Source organism: Capricornis sumatraensis, chromosome X (genome assembly GCF_032405125.1).
Source record: "Capricornis sumatraensis isolate serow.1 chromosome X, serow.2, whole genome shotgun sequence".
Taxonomy (NCBI): domain Eukaryota; kingdom Metazoa; phylum Chordata; class Mammalia; order Artiodactyla; family Bovidae; genus Capricornis; species Capricornis sumatraensis.
Window position 1 is genome coordinate 125,900,486 of NC_091092.1, and position 20,262 is coordinate 125,920,747.

At 43.9% G+C, this 20,262-nt stretch overlaps 1 protein-coding gene across 3 annotated transcripts in view; it reads left to right on the forward strand.

Annotated features, from left to right (window-relative positions):
- The window catches only part of MAP7D2 (MAP7 domain containing 2), a 93,903-nt gene that overhangs the window by 60,311 nt on the left and 13,330 nt on the right, over nt 1–20,262 (forward strand). For 2 of the 3 annotated variants that reach the window (XM_068962636.1, XM_068962634.1), the window contains exons 5-8: nt 2,531–2,665; nt 4,220–4,325; nt 17,930–18,207; nt 18,779–18,911. In XM_068962636.1, the coding sequence (XP_068818737.1) occupies nt 2,531–2,665; nt 4,220–4,325; nt 17,930–18,207; nt 18,779–18,911 (652 nt within the window). Of the gene's footprint in view, nt 1–2,506; nt 2,666–4,219; nt 4,326–17,929; nt 18,208–18,778; nt 18,912–20,262 lie in introns of all 3 variants that reach the window. The other variant, XM_068962635.1, reaches the window with a different exon arrangement.

Sequence of the window (20,262 nt, forward strand, 5' to 3'; positions counted from 1 at the left end):
CTGGTGACACTGAGAAAGGTACCCCAAGTGATATTGGTCAGCCTATGAGTTATTCCTGAATTTTTGTATCTTGCTTCCCGTTCCCTGGCTTCATGAAATGTCTTCAATGGTTAATAACATTTTCTATCCACCAGTGTTTTACTGTTGCTATGTTTCTTGTCTTTCAAGTGTCACAGAGGTGAGTAAGTTATTTTATGGTTGAGGGCATGTGGATTAGGAAAAGAAATCCATTTCATGAGCTATGGAGGCTAGTAGAATTTTTTAACCAGACAGTTTGGTAAAAATAGCCTATACACTGCAATCTCAGAAATCCCATAACTAGCCCTACCACTTACTAGCTCTTACCACTTTGGGTAAGTTAATTAACCTCTCTAAGCCTCTGTTTCCTCATCTATAAAGTGGAGTTACTTTAAATTGGCATGAAGGTTAAATGAAATAGCACAGTGCTGGGCATAGTAAGCACAAATATCTAGAGCCTCACTAATCAGGCTCCACCAGATCTGCACACCAAAGTCCAGGAAACACTGGGCCACATCATCAAAGCCTTTCCTTGACCAAAGCAGATCAAACTGTCATGGCATGGTGAATGGGGACTAGCGTTCTCTGTTTGCAAATAACACCATGCTCACATTAGGCATGTTGGGTCTCCATCTCAGTTCCCAAGATATAGTGTATTCAGTGAGATAACATATAAATGACACATTGTCCTCTACCTTGTTCTGTCTGTTTACAGGTAGTTGTGCAGAAATAGCACAGCAGAGAATATATAAAATGGCCAATAAGCACATGACAGGATGCTCAACATTCTTAGTCATTAGAGAAATGCAAATCAAAATCGTAATACCATTTCATACTTACTAGGATGACTAAAATTCAAAGAAAAAAGATAATACAGTTGACTCTTGAACAATTTGGCAGTTGAGGGTACCAGCTGCCTCAGTCAAAAATCTGCATATAACTTTATAATCAGCCTTCTGTCTTGGTTCCCCATACAGACTCAACCAACCACAGATAGTACTGTAGTATTTACTATTGAATAAAATCTGAGTGTAAGTGGACCCATGTGCTTCAAACCTGTATTATTCAAGAGTCAGCTGTAATATGTATTGGTGAGGATGAGGAGAAATTACAGCCTTCATACATTGTTGGTGAGAATGTAAAATGTTGCAGGCGCTCTGCAGAAAAACAGTCTGGCATGTTTTTCAAAATGTTAGAGTTACCACATGAACCAGCAATTCTACTCTTTGATGTAGAGTCAAGGAAATTGAAACATACACAAAGTATACAAGTCTTAGCATTATTCATATTAGCTGCAAAGTGGAAACAACCCAGATGTCCAACAACAGATGAATATATTGAAAAGATGTTTTTCTTTATAAAGTAGAATATTATTCAGCTGTGAAAAAGAATGGATTACTGACACATGCTAGATGATGAACCTTGAAAACATTATGCTCAGTGAAAGAAGCCAGGCAGAAAATGCCACAAGTGATATGATTCTATTTATATGAAATGTCTGGAATAGACAAATCCAGAGTGACAGCAAACAAGTGGTTGCTAGAGAGGAAGCGGAGTGGGTGCTTAATGGGCACAGAGTTTCTTTTGCAGATATTGAGGATATTCTGGAATTAGACCATAGTTATGGTTGCACAACCTTCTGAATATACTAAAAGCCACTAAATTGTATACCTTTAAAGGGGTGACTTTCTGATATATGAATTATGTCTCAAACAAATAAACAAAAAATTCCTGGGAAGTAGGAAGTATCCCCATTTTGAGAACAAAGAATGCATCAGGAGGACCACTCCTAGGATCAGTGATTCTCTAGGAGGTCTCAGAGCTATGATTTATTGCAGCAAATAGCTACAGAGAAAACCAATGAGTTAGGACACATGTGAAGTGTTGCCAACCACAGAAGCTCATTAGACACTCAGTGCCCAGAGTTTTTATTGGGGGCTGGTCACATGGGCACCTTCTGCCAGGTCCATGCTCAAATTCCAGACTCAGAAGAAAAGCACGTGTTCAGCATAAATCATAATGTTGGTACAAACAGCTTAGGCACAGTGACCTACTCATCAGTTAATGGTGAGAACCCTTCTGAAATCCAAGTTTCCAGTTGCTTACAAGGGTCAAGCTTATAAACAGGCCCTTCCAAGGACAGCAGTCAGGTCTGCTATGTTAACTCTGTCTTGTACAAGGGAATTGACGTTTAGAGAGATTAAGTAACCTACCCAAGGTGAACCAGCTATTAGGTGATGGTGCTAGGTCCACCTGGCTCCAAAGCCCAGATTTTGAATTCCTGAAATGACCTAGACTCTTGAGCATGGGAGTCTTTTAAGATAACATCTATTCTGCATATACTAGAGAAAGTACGGCAGTGTTTTGAGAATGTGGATTCCTCGTCTCACGTTTTAACTGAAATGTGGTGTTCTTCCCAACTCTCTGCTCTCCTTCAACTTCTCCATCTGTTCTCCCTGTGTCTCTGACTTTTATACTGTAACTCTAGTATCCCATGCCTGTCCCCATGTAGCTCCTGCTGGCTCCCTTAAATCTTCCTACAAGTCTTCTCCCACTCGAAATGTCGAGAGGAAGAAGATCGCATCTACATCTGGTGGAGGAGATCCTGGGAAAGGCACCCCTGCCGGAGTGGAAGCCTCTCCAGTAGGTTTCTACCCATTCACCCCTCGGGACTGGGTTATCCGACACTGTGATTATTCCCTGCACTTGACCTGGGGTCTGTTTCCGTCAGTCTTCAGGGACTGCTTAAGGAAAAGATTTGGTTTTAAATGGCACCCAACCTTTGAAAATCCTGTAACTTTTTGCACCCTCCTAAATCTTACTGCCTTGAAATAGATTTTCAAAGCCCTCAGAAGGAGGTTGGGGGTCAGAAAGAATGTTCCGAGTGCCCTTTCTCTGCTTCTTTAAGAATGTCTGCTTCTGGGCCAGTCTTGCTTCTACAGGCAACTAGAACTGAGGTTCTGGGTCAGTCTTCATCCACAGCAGTGGCCTTTGAAATTTTTTGTTGTCTTGCTAACACCATCAGTAAGGCAGATGTTGAGCAGTATCCCCAATTGTGTCTCTTTGTTTAGAAATTTTATATGCTGTATTACTTTCATTAGTTACCACTTGCTGTGTAACAAATCACCCCAAACCTTAGCAGCTTAAAGCAAATGTGTATTACCTCACTGGTTCTTTGGGTCAGAAATTGAGGACATCATAGCTAAGTGGATGTGGTTCAGGGTCTCTCATGAGGATGTGGTCAGGACTGCAGGCAGCTAGGACTGCAGTTGTCAGAAAACTTGGCAGGGGTTTTCCAGGATAGCTTGTTCATGTGGCCCTTGGCAGGAGGCCCCCGTTCCTTACTGCATGGACTTCTCTGTAGAGCTGCATGAGAGTCCAAACAACATGGCAGCTGGCTTCCTCCAGAGCAAAAGATCAAAGAGAGAGAGACCAACTCATGCTTGAGGAGAAGTGAACTAAGCTCCACCTGTTAAAAGGAGGAGCATCATATGACATGTGGACTTATTTTAAATACCACATTACCATTGGGCATTTATTTTGTAATACCATATTTATTTATTTTTTAATCCAGTATGATCCTGAGGTTCTCACAGGAGAAGTGAATGTTTCAGATGCTAGGGTTTTACTGTTGGATGGATTACTGTGGAAGGGGGCTAATGAATGTGGGCCCCATGAGAATTTGTTGCAAAAAGTTACAATAGGGAGACAAGAGAACCACTGTCATGGAGCATCTGCTCTGGGCCAGGCCCGGGGCCAGTGTGGGGCAGGCCATGGAGATGCTGAGGGATGGAGGGGTTACAGTTCCTGTTAAACCAGGTATACTGTCAAGGTCTCCAGCTCACTGTCTTGTACCCATCTATAGCTATTTTATAGTGATTGTATATCTTTGTAGTCATTCCAGATTCTGTATATCCAGGACCATAATCTGGTTTCCTTGTTAGCTTTTTGTAAGATAAAAAGGAAAAGGAGGTCTTTATGTTTTAAGACTGAAATTTTTTTCCCTGACTGAATGACCTAAATGGGATGATCCCCTGGTGCTTTTCAACAAAGATTCCCATAGTGGGAAGCAGTATAGCTTTGTTTGGCTCCTTCTAAAAAGAAAGCTGTGCATCACTTCCATCTGGGGTATTTTTAAAAATCATGGAAGTCATGGTAGTGATGGGCCATGGCTGTCCTATTCTGTGTCTCCTACAGACAGAGAAGATGAAGAGGGGGCCGAGAACAACTGCTTCTGTTCCCAGCGTGGGCCTCATGTCTCCTCTGAGAAGCATTTCTAAGAGGTCGTCTTCTCCTGTGACATCCAAGTAAGCCTCTTTTTCTTTTGCCACAGTCACACGTTTAAAGCAGTTTTGGGAGAGGCTCTGTGTGGGGTGGTAAGTGCCTCCAGCTCCCCCACAAGGCGTGGCCAGCACTCTGAGGTGTGCTGTATGTTTCTGGATAAACAGTGGGGTCTTGAGGGCTTTGTTGCCTGATGATATTGGACCCTGATTTATGGAGATGATCCACTTGGCCTGTTCTCTTTCGTTGCATCAGTCCCCTTCTACTTTTCTGGCCTTCTCCTCCAGCTGTATCTGGAGTGAAGGGATTGCATTGTACTTGAGCTCTGAAGCCCATGTGCTCCATGCTTGTTCTCACGCCCTCTCATCTTATCTGTCTCTTTAACAGAGAGGCAATAATAACTTCTCAGTCACCATCAGCAGTGTGTTTTTTTAATAATGAAGCCATTATATTCTTTTGTTAAGAATTGAGTGAACTCACCAATGAAAACCTGTGTGACTGAAAAACAAATGTACACTGTGTGACCACTGACTTAAGTCTTTTAAATATTTTACTAAATATTTTACTGACAAGAATAACTCAATAAATAACTCAGTCCAGCAGTAGAATGGAAACATCTTCAAAAGTACTGAGGAACAAAGAGAAATATGATTTTAATTTGGGAAAAAGAAGCTGTATATATAGAGAGAATCACATAATGCTTCTATAGTACAACAGTTTGGTTCAGAGAACATAGGAAGAAATACAAATTTTTAATGAGCACTTGGGAATTAAAAAAAATATTTCAAAGTGATGTCAGCTCTTATTTCTGATTTGTTGCTTTCCAAGACTGTTCCACTAATATTGTTTTGCTCAGAGATTGCTGTAGTTTTGATAAATTGCTAATACTGGTTATTGATGTATCTGCCTTCCATAGAGAAAATCTTTCCATAGCATTTTACTGAATTCATAGTGGTTTTTTTTTTTCCTGAAGTCTATTGCATTCCTTCTGTGCCTGTATTGCCTGTCTTTGGTTTGGTATTGCTTTTTTGCAAACTCTAAATCCATTAGGTGTGCTTTGAGGTCTCTGTCTTATTTCTGAGCCTTCTATTTAGATATCACTGCTCTGGTATCAGTTTGGGACACTGACATTAACAGAGAGAAAAACCTGTTCCTACTGGGGTTTTTCCATATTCCACCCTATCTTTGCTGGATATTGACTCTTTGTCCCTGCATGGATAGTAGCTGGCAAGTTTCATTGCCATCATTGTACATTTCACAGAGGTGAACTGGGCGGGGGCAGGGGGGAGTAGAGGGCATTCCCTCTATAGAGATACGAATTCAATTTTTGGAAGCAGGCTTGTAGTGGGCTCTGTGCTATTTCTTTGAAGTTGAAAATCTTGAAGGCTGTGTTTCAGGAATACTTTATATTTTAAAGGATATAACACTTGAATTTTGTAAAAGCTTTCTTTGACCAAAGAGACTCAAACACAATCCCAGACTTTTTATAATGTAATTCAATTTAGAGAAATATTTGAAATTTCTACTCTGTCCAGTATTGGGCACCTAGTAGATGCTTTCTAAGTATTTGTGGAATGAATGAGGGCAGGCCACTGTGCTAGGTACTCTGGAGAATCCCCAAGCAAATGAAAGTAGTCTCCACTTGGCCAGGCCCCCGGCAACGGAGGAGGTAGATGTGGACCCAAATAAGGACAGTTCTAGGCCTGCTCCAAAGAGAGAGCTGCTCATCTTGAACTACTTGTCCCTCAGAACTCAAGCTCAGCGGGCATCCTCTCCAGAACAAGCCAGAGTAGAATTTGTCCCCTTCGCTGTGCTCACAGAACATACCTGTGTCAGTCCTTCCTTCATCAAACACCCATAGAGCACCCATACTCTCTGGCCAGTGCTCTTATCAGTCCTCGTGGAGCTTCCCAGACAGTAAACAGCAAATGTAATATCAGTTCAGTTCAGTTCAGTCACTCAGTCGTGTCTGACTCTTTGCGACCCCATGAATCACAGCATGCCAGGCCTCCCTATCCATCACCAACTCCCAGAGTTCACTCAGACTCATGTCCATCGAATCAGTGATGCCATCCAGCCATCTCATCCTCTGTCGTCCCCTTCTCCTCCTGCCCTCAATCCCTCCCAGCATCAGAGTCTTTTCCAATGAGTCAACTCTTCGCATGAGGTGGCCAAAGTTCTGGAGTTTCAGCTTTGGCATCATTCCTTCCAAAGAACACCCAGGGCTGATCTTTAGAATGGACTGGTTGGATCTCCTTGCAGTCCAAGGGACTCTTAAGAGTCTTCTCCAACACCACAGTTCAAAAGCATCAATTCTTCGGCGCTCAGCTTTCTTCACAGTCCAACTCTCACATTCATACATGACCACTATTTCCCATCTATTTCCCATGAAGTGGTGGGACCAGATGCCATGATCTTCGTTTTCTGAATGTTGATGCCATGATCTTCGTTTTCTGAATGTTGAGCTTTAAGCCAACTTTGTCACTCTCTTCTTTCACTTTCATCAAGAGGCTTTTTAGTTCCTCTTCACTTTCTGCCATAAGGGTGGTGTCATCTGCATATCTGAGGTTATTGATATTTCTCCTGGCAATCTTGATTCCAGCTTGTGCTTCTTCCAGCCCAGCGTTTCTCATGATGTACTCTGCATAGAAGTTAAATAAGCAGGGTGACAATATACAGCCTTGACGTACTCCTTTTCCTATTTGGAACCAGTCTGTTGTTCCATGTCCAGTTCTAACTGTTGCTTCCTGACCTGCATATAGGTTTCTCAAGAGGCAGGTCAGGTGGTCTGGTATTCCCATCTCTTTCAGCATTTTCCACAGTTGATTGTGATCCACACAGTCAAAGGCTTTGGCATAGTCAATAAAGCAGAAATGGATGTTTTTCTGGAACTCTCTTGCTTTATCCATGATCCAGCGGATGTTGGCAATTTGATCTCTGGTTCCTCTGCCTTTTCTAAAACCAGCTTAAACATCTGGAAGTTCACGGTTCACATATTGCTGAAGCCTGGCTTGGAGAATTTTGAGCATTACTTTACTAGCATGTGAGATGAGTGCAATTGTGCGGTAGTTTGAGCATTCTTTGGCATTGCCTTTCTTTGGGATTGGAATGAAAACTGACCTTTTCCAGTCCTGTGGCCACTGCTGAGTTTTCCAAACTTGCTGGCATATTGAGTGCAGCACTTTCACAGCATCATCTTTCAGGATTTGAAAGAGCTCAACTGGAATTCCATCACCTCCACTAGCTTTGTTCCTAGTGATGCTTTCTAAGGCCCACTTGACTTCACATTCCAGGATGTCTGGCTCTAGATGAGTGATCACACCATCGTGATTATCTGGGTCATGAAGATCTTTTTTGTACAGTTCTTCTGTGTATTCTTGCCACCTCTTCTTAATATCTTCTGCTTCTGTTAGGTCCAGACCATTTCTGTCCTTTATCAAGCCCATCTTTGCATGAAATGTTCCCTTGGTATCTCTAATTTTCTTGAAGAGATCTCTAGTCTTTCCCATTCTGTTGTTTTCCTCTATTTCTTTGCATTGATTGCTGAGGAAGGCTTTCTTATCTCTTCTTGCTCTTCTTTGGAACTCTGCATTCAGATGCTCGTATCTTTCCTTTTCTCCTTTGCTTTTCACTTCTCTTCTTTTTACAGCTATTTGTAAGGCCTCCTCAGACAGCCATTTTGCTTTTTTGCATTTCTTTTCCATGGGGATGGTCTTGATCCCTGTCTCCTGTACAATGTCACAAACATCCATCCATAGTTCATCAGGCACTCTCTATCTATCAGATCTAGGCCCTTAAATCTATTTCTCACTTCCACTGTATAATCATAGGGAATTTGATTTAGGTCATACCTGAATGGTCTAGTGGTTTTCCCTACTTTCTTCAATTTAAGTCTGAATTTGGCAATAAGGAGTTCATGATCTGAGCCACAGTCAGCTCCCAGTCTTGTTTTTGTTGACTGTATAGAGCTTCTCCATCTTTGGCTGCAAAGAATATAATCAGTCTGATTTTGGTGTTGACCAGCTGGTGATGTCCATGTGTAGAGTCTTCTCTTGTGTTGCTGGAAGAGGGTGTTTGCTATGACCCGAGCATTTTCTTGGCAAAACTCTATTAGTCTTTGCCCTGCTTCATTCCGTATTCCAAGGCCAAATTTGCCTGTTACTCCAGGTGTTTCTTGTCCTACTTTTGCATTCCAGTCCCCTATAATGAAAAGGACATCTTTTTGGGGTGTTAGTTCTAGACAATGTAATATCAGGTGGTGATAAATTCTGTGAAGAAAAATGAGCCTTGGTCAGATGGCAGAGAATGGCAGAGGGGAGTAGCTAGATCAGGAGGTCAGGAAAGACTGCTCCAAGGAGGTGACATTGGAGCAGAGCACCCTGCATGAGGTGAGAGAGCAGGATGAACTGATATGTGCTCATTGCACTTTATTTCCTGCTTGGCTGCCGAGAAGGCAGGGGCTGACTCAGTTTATTTTTGCACAATCTGGGCTCAGTATGACTCTGGATGCTTAGCTGGTGGTGAGGGGAGGTGGATCTGGAGGGCAGAGAGTGGTCTGAGTAGGTATGGGCAGTGCTGGGGCCAGAGCTACCCAAGGACTCAGGCCTTTTGGATCCTCATTCCTTCTGGAACATTCATCAGTTTATTCTCTCACTGAGCAGTTTCTTAAACATTCTGTTTTCTGGGCTGCATGCTTCACTTGGGGAATTTTTAAAGGATGAGGGATACTGGTTTCTGTACCATGCTGCACAAGATTCCTACCACTTTCAACAAATTGATAGACTAGCTTTAATTTCCAGAGCCCTATACATGCCATCTCTTGCACAGGCAGGAAAAAGAGCACACACTACCGCAGCTGGACTTCCTGTGCACAAGGTGCCCTGGCGATAAAGGTTGCTCAGGCACCTCCAAATCAGAACTACCAAGTCAAGGCATCTAAGGAATAGCAAACATTTCTTGATTTTAAAATGTTCAGCAAGAAAGTTGTTTCTACTGGGGATGAAAAGTAGTGAGTGAACTACAGTGGGTATGGGCTAGGTCTGAGACATGTGGAAAGCCAAGTAGACTGCAAGTAAATTCTGAAAATCTAACCAAACTACAGCAGTGAAAAAGAGTGGATTTCAGCTGCCCACAAGCAGTGGGTGGATTTCAGGTATGCAGTGTTGAGCAGAAGAAGGAAGTTGTAGAAAAATGTCAGCAATGATTCCATGTATCCTGAGTTCCCAGATGTTCACAACCAGTGTGTTTTCAGGAATATAAGTGTGGTAAAATGATTTTTAGAAAAACTAAGAAAATGGCAAACATGAAATGCAGAGTGATGATGACCTTTGAGGAGGAAGTGGGGTTGGGGTCAGGAAGGGACATGTGGCAGATCCTGGCCTATTATGGCTTCCTCTTGCACTAGTTGGTGTGTGTGTGAACGTTTGTTATATCATTCTTCATATGTCTTTTTATTTTATAAATAATCTTTCATATACTCTATACTGAAGAAAGGTGAAAAAGAAACACTTGATTTTTTAAAATGGTATCACACAAAGTAAACCCCAACCACATGGCCATTTTCAGCTTTCCCTTGTGTAGACCAAGCATGTGATCTTTAAAGCACACTGGAAGTGACATGGCTTTGAATAGCATGGGATGGGGGCTAGTCAATACTATGAACACTCATCCAGAAATGCAGATGGGACTTGTAATGAATGGCTCTGACAGTGCATTGTTCTCCTCCCAGATCTGTTCTTGTTGTTGTTCAGTTGCTAAGTTGTTTCCGACTCCTTGCAACCCCATGGACCACAGCATGCCAGGCTCCGCTGCCCTTCACTGTCTCCCGGAGTTTGCTCAAACTCTTGTCCATTGAATCGGTGATGCCATCGAACCATCTCATCCTCTGTTGCCCCCTTCTTCTCCTGCCCTCAATCTTTCCCAGCATCAGGATCTTTTCCAATGAGTCGGCTCTTCGCAGCAGATGGCCAAAATATTGGAGCATCGGCTTCAGCATCAGTCCTTCCAATGAATATTCAGGGTTGATTTCCTTTAGGATTGACTGGTTGGATCTTCTTGCTATCCAAGGGACTCTTAAGCACCACAATTTGAAAACATCAGTTCTTCAGCACTCAACCTTCTTTATGGTCCAACTCTCACATCCATTCATGACTACTGGGAAAACCATAGCTTTGACTATACAGATCTTTAGACAAAGTGATGTCTCTGCTTTTTAATACGCTGTCTAGGTTTGTCATAGCTTTCCTTCCAAGGAGCAAATGTATCTTAATTTCATGGCTGCAGTCACTGTGATTTTGGAGCCCAAGAAAATAAAGTCTGTCACTGTTTACACTTTTCCCCCCATCTATTTGCCATGAAGTGATGGGACTGGATGCCATGATCTTAGTTTTCTTAACGTTGAGTTTTAAACCAACTTTTTCACTCTCCTCTTTCACTCTCATCAAGAGACTCTTTTGTTCCTCTTCACTTTCTGCCATTAGAGTGGTATCATCTGCATATCTGATGTTGTTGATATTTCTCCGAGCAATCTTAATTCCACCTTTGGATTCATCCCAGATCTGAACAGTTAAATCACTGTAGGGTGGCTGTGCATATTAATAGCATTGCTCTTTTAAGTGTTCAAGTTTATTTTCATTGTTGATTGGCATTGTTGGGTACTTGTATGGTTTTAGAAAACTAGCTTCAGCAACACTCTTAAAGATGTGGATGGAGCATAGATTGCCTCTTATAAGCTAAAGAAAGGAAACTGAGTGTGATCAAGTGGGTTTACCCAGTCTGTCTTGCCTCTGCCTCTGCTTGTTGGTGCTGTTTGTACTCCTAGTTCTTCTGTGTGAAATATTCTCTAATGATTTCAGATTCTTAGAAATGTATTCCAAATTGGTTTGGTCATTATGATGGGAAACATATCCATTATCCCTTGCTGCTGTGACAAACTCTCTAAAACCTAGTGGCATAAAACAACAATTTGTTATTAATTCTCACAGCTCTGTGACTTGGACTTACTGGGAGGGTCTTAGTTAGGGTCTTTTATGTGGTTGTTCTGTGGATTAACATGGGCTCACTGGAAAGTTCTCACCCTGGGGGTCTTCTGTGCAGTTATAGTTCACTGTCAACTGGTGCTACAGTTACAACCTAAGGTCCAAGATGGCCTATTAAGGATTTTGGCCCATAAACCCCAGTTAAGGCCTGTGCCTTGAATTGGCACAACATTCCTTCTCTGCTGTGTTTTCTTAGTCAAAGCAGTGGAAACACCTCAGATTCAATGGAATGGAAAAATAAACTTGGAAAGATCATGTGAGGTGGAAGAAGATATTATTGGGGCCATCTTTGGAAAATTTAATCTGCCAAAGATAATGACTTTCAGAGATAGCTTGCCTGAGATCAATTTTGTATCAGGAACCTAAGTTAATTTCATGTTATCATGCATTAGAAACAAAACTTGAGAGTCCATATGAGGGAAGGAATTAAGGCAAGTTGTCTGATGGCCCAAAATAAGCGCCTCCCACTTAGAATCACAGGCTCCTGGAGCCAACCTGTCTGTGCCTTTCATGGTTGAGGGCCTTTAATTAGTCACTGCCAAGCACCATTCACATAGGCTTCTTTGGTAGATGTGTGGCAGCATTGCCCTGCCCAAATGAGTATCTACAGTGGACCATGGTTTAACTATTGTGTGTGTTACCACCGTCCTTCTCAGATAGACTTACATTCTTTCCTGAAATTTTTCTTGAAAGAGATAATTGAAAATGTTAAGTTATACCCCCTCCTCACAGCCATAATTATATACTCACCCAGTCCTAGTCCTGTATTTGTCAGTCTTAGTAGAGAATAATTTGAGTTTAGACCAATTTTAAAAACCTTTTTATTTTGAAATCACTTCAATCCTATAGAAGAATTGCAAGAATAGAATAAAGAACTCCTGTGTACCTTTCATCCTGGTAGCATGTAGCTGCACAGATTTCATCATTCCCATCCCCTACTTACTCTCATGCAGTCTCCATAGATATACATTTTCTGAGAACCATTTGAGAGTCATTTGCAGGCATCCTGACCCTTCATCCCTAAGAATGAAGATATTCTCTTGTGTGACCACAATATAGTTGTGAAAAGTCAGGAAAGTTAACATTTGACATGATGTTGTTAATTTCCAGACTGTAATCTTTGCCTGCTGTCCCAGTGACATCCTCTGCAACATCTTTTTCCTGGTCCAGAATCCAACCCAGGGTCCCACATTGCATTTAGTTGTCTTGCCACCTCAGTCTCCTTAACTTGCAATAGTTCTTCAGCCTTTCTTAATGACTGACATTTGTAAAGAGCACAGACCAGTGGGTTTTCTTTTTTTTTTTAGGACTGGCCTTCATTTTGAGTTGGTTTGCTGTTTCCTCATGGTTAGACTCAGATTATATGGGGGGCAGGAGTCCCGTGAAAGGGATATTGGTTCCTTCTCAGTGCATGTGTCAGGAGGCTATGATGTCAGGAGGCTATGTTTCATTACTGGTGATGATAGCTGTGATCACTGAGTTGAGGTGGTATACACAGGTTTCTCTGGTATAAAATTGCTCATTTTCCCTCTGGAAAGTAGTAAAATGTGATTGACAAATAGACTTGTCAGAATGTTGATCAAGTTGTGCTGTTGAGGCAACAGACCCCTCCCATCCTGTGGGTGGGCTGTGTTTACTTGGCCTGGAGTCAAGTGGCTTGGGAGAAAAATAGAACTAGATTCTAAGATGTGGAGAAAAAAAGCCCTTTGGGTTTATGCTTTGCAGTAAATTCAGGTTCAGAAGCGTGACAACCCTCTCCTGAGAGTCTTCTTGCTGCTCTGCTTACAGAGGTGTTTGTTTATATTTCCTACCAGTCACAGAACCTCAAAAGGTTATATAATCCTGCCTTGTGCATCAGAGAGGCCTATCTCTGTTAAACCAACAAAATTTGTGAATTCCTTTTGTTAAGTTTTTAATCACTGGAGATATTGAGCTTTTAAAAATTGAAGTGGAAAAGCTATTTTAAAAAGCAAGATGAAAAATCTAGTGCTTTGGCTCTCTCATCTCTTTACACCTCTTGGGAAAGGTCATTTAAGCATTTAGGATTGGGGTTTTCTTATCTAAAATATGGTTAATAGTAATTTCCTATGTACCTTACTGGGTTATTGTGGTAATCAAATAGACCCTTATCAAATAGATGAGAAGGCACTTTAGAATGAAACTATGAAAGCACAGTGAGTTCCCTGATTAATTTGTGTTTAACTTCTTTCATCAGCCAAGATATCTATTTCTAGGAAACTGGGGAAACAAGAGCTTTGCTACACTTAGTTTGGCTTGCAGTAAGTGGTGTGAGCAGGGGGCCAGAGAGCCTCGGGGCCTGGCAGACCAGCATCACCTGGTGTAAGATGCCCATGTTCAGCAACTCTTGCAGGGCTGGCAGGGTACCATGTCCATGTAGGAAGTAGTGAGGCAAGATGAGCAGGAAACTCTACAGATTTGGAAATAAAATAGGGAGCTTCTAAGATTGTGTTCTGTAGTTTGGTCATTTGGTATTTTTTAAAAAGGCAATGACTTACTTGCTCTTTCTCTTATTTGAAGGTCATGTTTGTATGTATGTGTGTGTGTGTGTGTGTGTGTGTGTTCTAAGTTGTACTATATTTTTTTATCGGGCAAGGACTGGGGTAGGGGAATGTAACTAGATTCCTTAATATATTAAGTTTTATCCCAAATAATTCACCCTTACTTCTCAGGTAGCAATTATTTTTAGATGTGTGCTCATGGACAATTGGCCCACTTTTATTTATAATAAAACCTTAGAGTCTGTGGTGTGAACAGAACGTACATGTGACTGTTCTCTTAAAGCAAACTGAAGCAAGGCTGCTCAGAGCCGAGTACGTCTGAGGCTGTCAGAACCTCTCCTACCCAGGCAAGGCCAGCCTTTCCCCTTGATATAGTAGTCCTGCCCTGCATGTTCCTCTTACAGGCTCTGAGCACACTGACTGAGGGGAGGGCATGACTTCATTGGGCTCCATTCCCTTCTGAGCATGAGCCATTTAGACCAGGCCATGGGGTCATGTTGGGATCCAGATTCTGCTACTAAGGTGGGACTATAGAATGAATTGGGCCTGTAGCCATTTCAAGCCTGTTACCTACTCCTCCCTGAGTCCAGCCCTGGAGACCCTCCTGGTGGAAGTGGGGTCTGCAGAAGAGCTCCTCACATGTCTGCACATGTGCAACAGGTACTTGCACCAGGACCCCAGGGAGCCCACGTCTCAGGTACCCCTGACGGAAGTGCAGGTGTGTGCTTACTGCAAGCAGGTCCTTTAGACAATTATAATGGACTGGATGGTGGGCGCCCAGTACCTTTGCTCTGTCTCATCCAGCAAAGAGGTCATGCTTCACTCCTGGGGGAGGAGGATGAGGGCCAGGAAAAAGAGCAGATGGCTTTTTGCCAGTCCTTTCAGTAGCAGAAATTCCTAATTGATGAGTCAAGTTAGGAATGCTTATGGGAGGAGGACATGTTTCTGTCTGCGTCATCTGCCATAAAACAGCAGCCTTCCTATGGCCGGCCTCTCCAAATCCCACATCCAGGAGTAATTCTTTATACTGTTGACTGCCCCTGCAGTGGTTGCACCAGAGCTGCACAGAGCATGCACTTGACATTCCAGGGAGTAAGTGGCCTGTTTTGATCTTCTCAGCGTATAGGACCAGCTCCCTCAAGCCCTCCTGGTGGTTATAGGATCATTGCATCCCTAGATGACAGTATGGAAGGAGGGCATTGTTGAGCACATCTCCTGCCATACAGTTATACAGGCTGTTTGAGTCTGAACATAGGTTTTTGCAGCTAATTGGAAAATGATGCTTAATGGAACATTGTCATCATGAGGTAGCAGGACCTGTGGTTTCCCTCATTATGCTTCCTCCTGCTTTTGGTTTGTTCTCATCTGTAAGGATAACTCAGATTTTATTTTATCATATATTAACACCAATATCTGACAGCTATTGTGTGCTTACTCTGTGCCCCTTCTAAAATGAACATCTGGGGATCATGGTGACCCAAAACTCCAGCTTAGCCACACTGCGAACAGGGAATAGGGCCAAGTTGAAAGAAGTGGAGTCAGGAAGTCGAAGGTTCAGACCACAGTTCAATGGCTCGTTTAACCTCTCTAAGCCCAGCTTCCTCCTCCTTAAAGTGACCGTAATAATAGTACCTGTGTCATAACTGGTTATTGAGAACTAAAAGACACACATATATACACATACATACACAAATACACTTAGCTCGGGGGCTGGTGTGCAGACAGCACTCAGGAAGCATGAACAGAGTTTTGGAAAGTGCTACAGGAAGCCTGAGTTCCACATTATTGGAGGGGTGGTCCAGGTACAACTCTGTCTGAACACTGGAGGCACTAAGAATTCCCTCTCCAGCCATGGCCCTTTAGGAAGCCCATTGGTGGGCCTTGGAGGCGTGGGAATTAGGACACCACCCCTCCAACCAGAGCAGCACCACTTTCATCTGCTTTATACACATAGAAGGTATGTGGGGGGTGCTGTATGTATGTCTTACCTCAGTGGTTCTCGGCTGGGGGTGATCTTACTCCTGAGGGGATATTTGATGATGTCTGCAGACATTTTTGATTGTCACAACCTCTGGAGGGGGAGTGGTGGAGATTGCTGCTGGCGTCTAGTGAGTTGAGGCCAGGGATGCTGCTAATCAGTGCTCAAAATAGCCCCCCAGAAAGAAAGATCTAGTCCAAATGTCATGGCAGGGTTGAGAAACCCTGGTACATATGCATATGTATATGGAGGGGGCAAGAGGATTCCTTACCTGGCTTTTAATTGGTTGGTGTCTAGGAACAGAATTAGAAAATCAGGGGTATCTAGAGCATGTGGAAAGAAATGCCTGGTTGTCAAGAGATGCCCTGGGAATAGTGGGGCCTGAGTCAGCTGAGCCCCAGGACTGAGGCAGGACAGTCTGCAGAGGGGAAGCACCATCCACACGTGGACAAGGTGTCAGGGGGTTCTGGGCAGCTCCACACCTAACAGGATGGTGGCGCAGGGGAAGTTGTTATGGCTAATATGAAGTGATCCTTTCTGGACTTACACTGGTCCAGCTAGGGAGCGGACTGCCAGAGAGGGCTGTACAGTTCACCATGGAAATGGGATCTGGATGGATTCCATATCTGTAAAACGGTTGATGCTGAAACATCTGAATTTTAAAAATCCAGGTCACTTTTCAGTCACATTCTTTGGGTCACTGTGTGACCCTCAGCCTGGCACAGACTGAGAAAAAGTGTTCTCTTCAACAGCCAGAGTTTGCCTTTTACCATGACAGCATCAGTTGAAAACTGGCCTGCATCTTTTCCAGTCCACATACCACTTGAGGATTATTTTCCAGCTCAAGACCAAGTTTAATATTGATCCGATCTTGTTTTTTCCTTACCCCCAGTATCTGATTAGGTAACTCTTTAGGTCTCTGGTGAGAAATTGGCCTTTAATATTATGTTGACTTGCCATTTTTATAGGCCACAGTGGTTGAATATTAGCAGTTTCATATTGTTCAACCTGCTACAGGATTGAGAGTGACAATTTGTAATTTGTCAGCCGAGTACTTTATGTTCTTCCTAAAAGTACTCTATACAAATGTCACCCCAGTATGTGTGAACTTCTGGGTATACTCAGCAACTGAATCTAGGCTGTTACCCATGTCATCAGTAACCAGAGCTCACCAGGAGCCAGACTCAGCTAGGACACATGTAATGGACCTTCTTCCACCAGAGGTAAGGCAAGGTCCTGTATGTTAACAAAACTGTATTTCCCTGGGTGGACATGGGCTTGTTCTCACATTTTGCATCTTCCCAGTAACTGGAGAGAGTCTTTTAAACCTTGAGAACCTTGAAAAAGACACCCCCTCTCCCCACCTCTTCACTGACTTTGTTCCTCAGAACTTGAAAAGGAACTAGATGTCAGTTATACCTCAGCAAAGGTGATTTTTTTTGTTTTGTTTTTTTACTGTATGATTCCACTTATGTTAAGTACATGGAATAGTCAAATCCTTGGAGACAGAAAGTGTAAAGTGGTTTCCCAGGGGCTGGAGAGAGGTGAGAATATGGAGTTAGTGTTTAAAAAGTACAGCATTCTGGAGGTGAACAGTGGTGGGATGGTTGCATTAAAGTGTGAATGGACTTAATGCCACTGAACTGTACACTTTTTTTTGGTACACTTTAAAGTGGTTAAGATGGTACAGTTCATGTTGTGTGTATTTTGCCATAATTAGAAAAAAATAGGACTGGGCTTGTTCATTGCCATACGCTGAAGCCAGATCCAACCTTGGTGTTCATCTAAAAAAAGGAGGTGGGGAAATGCCTAACACTTTACTCTCATGTTGTCATCAAACTTAAGTGAAATCAGGACATGATGTCATTAGCTGAGCTTCCTAAAACTTTGTCCCTTCCGAAGGGGATGTCTTATAGGTACCATACATTCCTGTTAGGGTGATAGTACTTCAGGGACTGCTGAGTGTGTGCTCCTCCTTACATTTGTCCCTCTTGAAGGATGAAATTGTTCAGCTTTTTGGAACCAGATGTCTTCGGAACAGAGAGTTCTGTGGTCAGGCCCAGTAATCATCTTATGGCGTGGTTTTGGTTTTCCAGGGCAACTTCAAAAGCATATCCGCAGTCTCCAAAGAACACAAAGCCGCCATACCCAGGATCTCCGGTGAAGTACCGCCTCCCCAGCTTTTCTGGCCAGGAGACACCCAAGAAGAAAGCAGACAAAGAGAAGAGCAACAAGGAGAAGGAAGGCACCCTGACTCAGCAGGCAGCCAGCTCACCCAAGGAGGAGGCCCCAGAGAAGCATGTGGCAGACAGGCAGGCCACCGAGAAGCATGAGAAGCACGAGGCCACGGCAGGGAAGGCCAAGGGTGGCAGAGGTAGGCCCTCCTTGCCCAACTGGTTCTGCCACTGAGTCCATCCCCACAGGAGCGTCGGGTTTGGGGGAAATACGGGGATTTTCCCCAGAGACGACTCCATGCCCTGGTGCTGCTTTCTCAGCTGGCACGTTGCCCAGTCCTTCCCCTTGCTCTCCTGAGTGTCTCCTGGCAGAGGAGACTGAGGGACTGGCACTACTTCTGGCTGTGGAAGCCCCGGGGGGTGCTGAGCTATGTTCGGTCAGGGTATGCCCTTCCCACAGAGAGGGGCTTCCTGTAGTCCTCTAAGCTTCTGTGACAGCCATGGTGAGTTCACCCAGACAGGTGCAGTGGTGGAGGCTGCCATGGGGCTTGCTGGTGACCCATCTCTCCTCCTTGCCTTTCCACTGCCCTCCACAGTGGAATGCATCCAGGGTCCCAGCCAGCCCATGGCAGCCTCTGCTCGGTGGCTGATTGTGCTGGTCCCGGCAGCATTTCCTGTCACCCACTGGGTTGGCTTTTTCAATTCCAAGTGGCAGCTGCCATGTGAGTGCAGTCATGATTTCATGTCCCTTGATCTTTTCCTCCGACGCAGCCTCAGGGAAGCCCACAGCGGGCACCACTGATGCAGGAGAGGCCACAAAGATCCTGTCTGAAAAGAGACGACAGGCCCGGCTGCAGAAGGAACAGGAGGAGCAGGAACGTCTGGAGAAGGAAAAACAAGACAAGTATGGGTGGTGCTCAGACCTTTTCAGACCGCTGTAAATGCCCAGCTCCTGAATCTCAATGTTACAGACAGCCCCTGTTCTCAGCCTGGACTCTAGCACCAGCCAGGCCTTGGAGAACTATCAGTAGAGTTTGAGTTTTGTTTATAGAATGAGATTCTCCTTGAAAAGACTGGAGATGCCAAGATGTAAACATCTTGATTCTGCTTCCTAAATCGTGTCCCCCTGCCACCCCCAGTTATCCTAACTCGCATCCCCAGGTAAGAGAGAGGAGGGTTGAGCAGACACTCGTTGATGGGGCAGAAGCCACCCTCATAGTCCATGAGACACAAGGTTACAGGGACTCCATCCTGGAGCAGGACAGAAGATGTCATGGCAGTGGTCCCTAAACTTTGGAGGGTATCACAGTCTGTTAAGGGTTGTGGTAAAAATCCACAGGCTAGGCTGTGTCTTGCCTCAGTATTTCACCAGAGTTTGAGAACCACTGCATTTATCCCCGGAGCACTTGGTCAAAATACAGACAGTTCTATCTTTTCTAGTCTTAGTATTCAGAGAGAAATGCATGTTGAAGGGCAAGGTAGATTTATCATTAAGTTGATATAGGAAGCTTTTAGGATAATCACAGCCTGTAGTCCATTACCATTGAGAGAATTAACATAACAGGAAGCCCACCATGCTGTAGTACTTCACGACTGGCGCTGAGTTTAGACTGATAAAATACTCTTGATCTGTAAGTGACCTTGACAAGTCTTTCATGGTCTCATTATGCTTTTGCTGATTTATTTTTTTTTAAAGGGTGGTAGGGGAAGATCTGACTGGTCCCTTCTTCAAATTCTGGACTTTACTGATGATTTTCCCACATCAAACCTTTTGGGCAACAGCAGCAGGTCTTTTTGTTGAGTGGTGTGCTTGGGCTGGGTTGCGTGGACCACAGGGTATGTGAAGGGAGGTCCCAGGAGAGGAAGCTGAGTTGCAGGACCTCCAGTGATAGGCCAGGGGCTGTGCAGGCCCTGAGCAGCTGAGTTACATGCCTGTAGCTTGTTCTGAGGCAGGTGCAGCCATCTGCCTTCCAGCCAGCACTCTACTGTATTTCCTTATACAGAAGACCCTCCCCAGTGGCTGGGGATAAGGGATGCATCCACTGAATGGTGACTGCAATGCAGAGCTTGCTGCCTGGTGAGGAAGTGGGATGGGGTTGGCATGGTTGACAGGAACAAGGATGGAAGAGGGTATCAGAACTACATGTGGGTCTGGTGAACTCTGGAGGAAACCTAGTGATGCTGGCAAGAGTGGCAGGGTGGTGCTGCCTGTGGCAGGGGGGTGCTGGAGGAATGACCACAGCCATGTTCTCTCT